The following is a 6,161-nucleotide window of genomic DNA, read 5'->3' as shown; positions in this document are numbered from 1 at the left end:
ATCAAATGTCCATATGTGCAGGACTAAAAAATCCAAAAGATAATGTTTAGGACCAAAATCGTAAAATGGCTATATGTTCAGGACCAATTTTGGCCTTTACTCTAAAATTAAATGTTCCAAATTACAAAGGTTCTGGATTAAGTTGTATATTGATGAGAGTTTTCGAAGCACCAAAAGGTGAAAGTGCATCACCATCTATCTATTCAGTGAAAATAGCATGAAATTTGCTGGAGAACAAAATACATATGGTGGGAAGAACACAAGGAAAGGAAAGGAAAGGAAAGGAAAGGAAAGGAAACACATGATCAAATTTATCATTAATGTCAAAGATGTAGCACCTCAATTTATAATAATAAATAAATGAATGAATAGAATTGAACTCAATTCTTCATACCTATACCTATTTTACAGACTGGACTGGACCATAAATGAGATTCCCACAATTTCTTATATTCTAAAATGAATTTCTCAAATACTATAATGGAGAATCCTGTAAAACTATGAGATAGACCGACCTACTATGACACATATGCACAACCCTTTCCCTTCACCATTTTAGCAACTCTATAATTTCTACAAATTTACAGGGGCTATTTAAATATGTAAGGCATACACTTGTGTACATAAAGCAACTATATGCTATCAATAGCCAAAGAAGCTGAATGAGATGCAGCAAGAAGCCCTGCCCCAATACCTGATCCGTCGTCCATCACTCTAATTACGACATTCTCTGCCACGTCTTCCCCTAATATTTCTCCCATCGCTTCATTTAGATACTCTCTGAACATTGTATAGTTTGTATACAAGCCCCCCTCGACTGCTACTACTGTTCGTCTCATCTTACTCTGGCTTCCACCTTTAGCTTTACTACTTGCAGTTCCACCATTCCTATCCCGCCCAATCTTCTTTAATATTCCTACGATACCTGCAGCAGCCAATCTCGCAGCTCTGCGAGTTACCACATCACACACTTTTACAACAAGCTTCCGAACATTAAGGGGAACATCAGGGATCTGAAAGCAAAATCATCAGTAGGAAGATAAGAATTAGTGGTTGAAACATTTACGGTTTGAATAAGTAATGTGACGAAGGAGGCTCCACCTGCAGTGTGTCTCTTAATACCCTCGCAACCTCCATCAAGTTTGGGGAATCATCCTCATGCATTGCGGCAATCATGGGTGTCCTAAAAAGTTCATAACCAATAAGATAAAAATTCAAAGTTCAAAATACAATAAACAATAAATAATAAATAAAAATGTGTAGATGCTAGATACTGAAGTGATGAAAGGCCTCAACCTCAAGGCAGGCAGCAGAACACAGCACATATTCAATATGTATATTATTCTGAAAATTGTGCAGTAAAGTTACTTCTAGTTATAAGAGAAAGTTAAGCATCTGATTCATAGAATTCAGTCTCTCGGTCCAGATTATAATTGGCTGGCCTAAATGTGGCTTATGTGTATGTTTTTGCCTCTTTTTAATGCGCATAAACAAACATACTTTAAATAATGATGCGTTTTACACTCATAAAAGCATGTTTAACTTTCTTCGTGTTTTCCACCAAGAGGGTTGCTAAGCTAGCCTAATCTTTCACATATGTTTAACTTTCTTCGTGTTTTCCACCAAGAGGGTTGGCTAAGCTAGCCTGATCTCTCACATCTTTCTGAATTAACGAAGGAACACCACAAAATCAGCTCACGTAATCTACAACTCATCTTCTCCCATTTAATATGATTGTTGTGGAGAAGGATATATGAAGAAGATTTACGTAATTGCTTTTCGATAAAAAGAGCAATATATATACCCATGCAGAGAGTACTATATACTGTGGTTTTTAATATGCTATTTTACAGTTGGGGAATATTAACTCTAAAAATGATATCATTACCTCAAGATGAAAGGAACAAGTAATTTGGAAGAAACGGGTCCAAAAACATCCGATTCCTGAGACATCCGAAGAACTACTCTTCGGACAATGTCTCCTAGATACATTCCTGAGATCATTTTCTCAAATCCCTACAACATGATTTTCATAAGTCATCCATCCATAAAGCATAAACTCAGTGTATAAGTATGCATGGTCAATTGATAAATCAGGAAAAATGCCTAGGAAGAAGACTAATGCTACCTGATCGTTTGGGTTGGGACTTTCACAATCCAAGTCAACGTCATATGATGTTCTAGGCAAATGAGATGACCAAAAGTTTCCCCATTCCATGTTGACAACCTATGACATAGAAGGATATATCAAGTTAAGATTGACGAGCACGCACACAAGTCTGCAACATCAAATCATAATTATTATCTAATCAATGGATTGAAAACTATACCATGGCTCCTGACGTTGAAAGCAGGCCTTGGCATTTAATAATGGCATCTGCACGCTCCAGATAACAGGCATTGGTGCCTGTTCCAAAAATCACAGAAGCTACAGTGTCTTGATCATGATAATGACCAAGAGCCAACGTTCCTACAGTGTCGTTTACCTGGCATAAACAAGAATAAACCTAAATTATAGTATTATACAACTGCAAGTGTAGAAACAGAGAAACAAACAAATGGCAAATGGCAGAAAAATTTCATGTGGCAGCATAAACAACACAAAAATTTCAGATATAAGGCACCAGCTCTTGAGCAAGCTACACAAACACAAGAGAATGTATATAACTTGGCATTGCTATTGGACACAGGGAACTACGACTCCAGCAAGGGCTTGAAGAATAACTACTAAAGAATGGATCGAATAGACAGCAAAATTAACTACTTAATGCAGTGTAGCTCACCATAATGAAATTTCAAAAAAAGGCATATTTGTCCTCCCTGCGGTCAAATGAAATAAAAGCAACATTTGTAAAATTCTTTTGCACAAATTTGCAAGAGAAAAAAACTCCTCCACAAACAGTCATGTAAAAAATGGAGTTGAATAACCCAAGACCCAACATAAAAAAAATTTATTTCCCCTTGTACACCCTTTCAGATTAAAATACTATTATGCATAAGTAGACGAAATATAGAGCTTACAAGAGCAGCCACTCGCATATTCAGGCCATTTCGAGACATTGCCTCCTGTAAGCACTGAGACACATCTCGACCAACCTGCAATGAAGTGTCATGAATATAAGATCTTCTGGCACAGCGACTTTGATGCAACAGATTAACAAGAAATCATTTATTTCAATCTTCCATTATTTAGTTGAATAAAGACCTAAAGCCACCTGTTATAACAAGACATTCCTAAGAAGCAGCAGAACCAATCATGCAATTATCCCCTAATATTTAATAAAATGGTCGTTTAAAACACATTTATGAGAAGGGACAACTGGACAAGGGAGGGTGATTATACTTTTCTCCAACTAGTTTTACGCCAATGAGCATGATGTGTGAGTTGTGAGTAACTAAGAAAGAGGGAACCAACCATGTCTTGAATAGAAAATCCTTTGGTCCATTTTAGTAAAGTCCCCGTTGATGAAGAATTTTGTTTCACCGGAAACGAAAATGTGAAGCCAAGTTCTCGTGTTTCCTCTACTGAAGGCTCAGAGACATTTTCTTCCCTTTCAACAAAATCCTTTAATTTTGTTGCAATAAAATCAAAAAGCTCCTGAAAGTAGAACATGGATAGAACAAGAAACATCAGATATTACAAATCTCACTCACCAGCACAGAACTAAAAATGGTAGTGAGACATAAAGATCACCTCAGTTGTGCTTGTCATTAAATGTTGTGGAATGGGTAGTCGTTCAACATCGTGATCAAGTATAGTAGATCTTTGGCCTCCTAACTTAACTCGCAAGACACGGAAATTAGTACCACCAAGATCTAGAGCATAATATATTCCTTTCTCCATCCTGGAAATTTGAAATTTTTTTTTACATAAGGTGATATAGAAGCAATTTCATCAAGAAGGAACAATATCAATCAAGAAAGCTCATCAACAGTGACTAATGAATGGAAATCTACGAATGCATGGCTCTGCACATAAATCCTGCATTATGGCATAATCATCGCATTCACAGGAAAATGTGGCAATCATCCCAAACAAAGAGCTCACGTCTAACTTAGGCTTCCGAGCAGTACATTTAATAACAGAAAAGGAAAATGCATTCATCAGTTACCAAAATTACAAAGAAAAGAAAGTAAAAGTCAAGTAAACCAGGAGATAAGAAGAATGGTTTGATCCACGCCAAGAGAGTACAGGGTAACAAAAACTGAACATTTTTCACTTGGGGAGGTAAGGAAAATGATCATCATGTACATTGAAGCAACACACGTCTGCTAAAAATAAAGGCAGAATAGCAGAACAAGTGCAGTAAAAACAGATGAAAAAAAAACAGTAGTACACGCGGTCTCATTAATACCAGACCTCCTTCGGCAAGTAATGAAAAACGAAAAGATAGACTCCAACCAGCACAATAATGATAAATTATTCATCAACCTTGAAGCTAAATTTCTATTTCAAATCATCTTACCAACAAAATCAGGGATGAATAAATCGAAAAATTGAACTCCAATAACATATGCTAGGTCTTAGAAAACAACAACCATTGCAGCATTTCCGCAAGCAATTCAGAAATCAAGGCAGAGACTTCAAAATCAATTTCATAATAGAATAGAATCAGCATAAAAATGGAAGCAAAAGGCCTATAAAAAAACATGCAAGAGATGCAGAGGGTGAAGCATTAGGGGGTTTACCCAGTGGGAAGATTATGCACATATGTGAGAAGCATCTTAAGCTTGGAGCCGCCCTCAGAGGCGAGGCCAGCGTGCATCTCAACCGCCATAGCATCGACAACCTGGCGCAACCGCCCTACAGGGGTCGCGCATCCCTCCTCCAGCTCCTCCAGGACCGCCACCACCCTCCTCCACCCCCGCCTCCGCCTCATCCGCCGGCTCACCATCACCGCCGCCGTCGCGCACGCCGCCGCTGCGCACGCCGCCGCCAACGCTACCCCCACTTTCCCCATAGACCACGCCGCCCCACTTCTCAGCCCCCTATTTGCACTCTCACCAACCAATTCGCCTATCTGAGTCCAACGGAATCAAAATCAATCACCATAGCCAACTCAAGTGGGCTTTCCTCCGCTGCATAAAATCCGCCGTTACAGAAAACTGCGATTTCACAATAATTGTAATAATTATATTGCCGCCGCAGCTGAGCCAACCTCGGCTTGAAACCAGAGCAACCGCCGTCGAGGCTGTGGCGAGATTGCGTGAATTCCAAAAGTTGTCGCTTTTTGCGACTGTGGGGAGAAACGCAGGAGAGTAGAGAGAGAGAGAGAGGGGGGGGAAATTGGTGGGAGTGTGTTGGAAAGCGAACTGTTGGGTACTTATAAGAGGGGAGAAAATGACTAAACTAACCTCGGCAAACGGTGGAATGCCTGATTTGTTCACCTTTTTGCTGGATTCTGGTTTGACCACGGAATTCCCACGGGCGTGGGAATTTCGTGGCGGACGTCCGCCATTGCGCGTCCCAGACACGGATACGAAATTCCGCAAAGGAATTCGCAGTTCCGCGGCGTTCCGCGGAATTTCGCGTGGACGTTCGCCATTGCGTTGACGCTCGCGGAATTCCCGTTTAATGCATTAAATATTTTTTTTTGTTTCTATATATACATCTAATTGAACTTCATTTCATTTGTACCAAATTGTTTACTTCCGGAAATTGTCTAATTTGTGAATTTGTGAATTTTTTTTAATTGTGGGAATTCTTTCGGGAATTCTGCCACTGTGTAGTGGAAATTCCTTATGACGTGGCAGAAGGTGTTTTTGGGAATTCCGACGGGAATTCTGCACCACGGTGGATGCTCTTAGAAATTTGAGAAATTTTCGCCTCAAATGACACTTTTGCCACTGCCTTTTAAGGAATGGAATGGGCTGCTGTAGGTTTTTGCCTTCTGCTCTTCATAATTTACTAATATCACCGTCAACTTGTAGTATTTTCTTTTCGAATATCGTGTCCATTTTTAATTTTAATTTCGTTAATTTACTATAATTAAATTGTTTCCATATTTAGTGTGGTTTATCTTTGAAATTTAGAAAAAATGGAATTTTCAATATTTGATTTTGTATACTTTCGACTCTAGTTACCAAAATAATTTGGCATATATTGCACCTTTTTCTAAAATCCGATGATTCGACAAATCTCGCATATATATATGTGTATA

At 38.9% G+C, this 6,161-nt stretch overlaps 1 protein-coding gene across 1 annotated transcript; it reads right to left on the bottom strand.

Moving 5' to 3' along the window:
• Positions 1-302: 302 nt before the first annotated feature.
• Positions 303-5,283, bottom strand: LOC121750422 (hexokinase-3-like). Its single transcript, XM_042144958.1, has 9 exons — positions 4,690-5,283; positions 3,695-3,845; positions 3,416-3,598; positions 3,022-3,096; positions 2,331-2,486; positions 2,129-2,227; positions 1,889-2,016; positions 1,102-1,183; positions 303-1,013 (listed from the first exon to the last, which is right to left on the bottom strand). The coding sequence occupies exons 1-9, from the start codon at positions 4,959-4,961 to the stop codon at positions 633-635; spliced, it is 1,527 nt and encodes a 508-aa protein (XP_042000892.1). The 5' UTR covers positions 4,962-5,283; the 3' UTR covers positions 303-632.
• Positions 5,284-6,161: the final 878 nt, after the last annotated feature.

This window comes from Salvia splendens, chromosome 10 (assembly GCF_004379255.2).
Source record: "Salvia splendens isolate huo1 chromosome 10, SspV2, whole genome shotgun sequence".
Taxonomy (NCBI): domain Eukaryota; kingdom Viridiplantae; phylum Streptophyta; class Magnoliopsida; order Lamiales; family Lamiaceae; genus Salvia; species Salvia splendens.
Note: the sequence above shows the minus strand (reverse complement) of the source record. Positions and strands in the feature narration are given on the sequence as shown.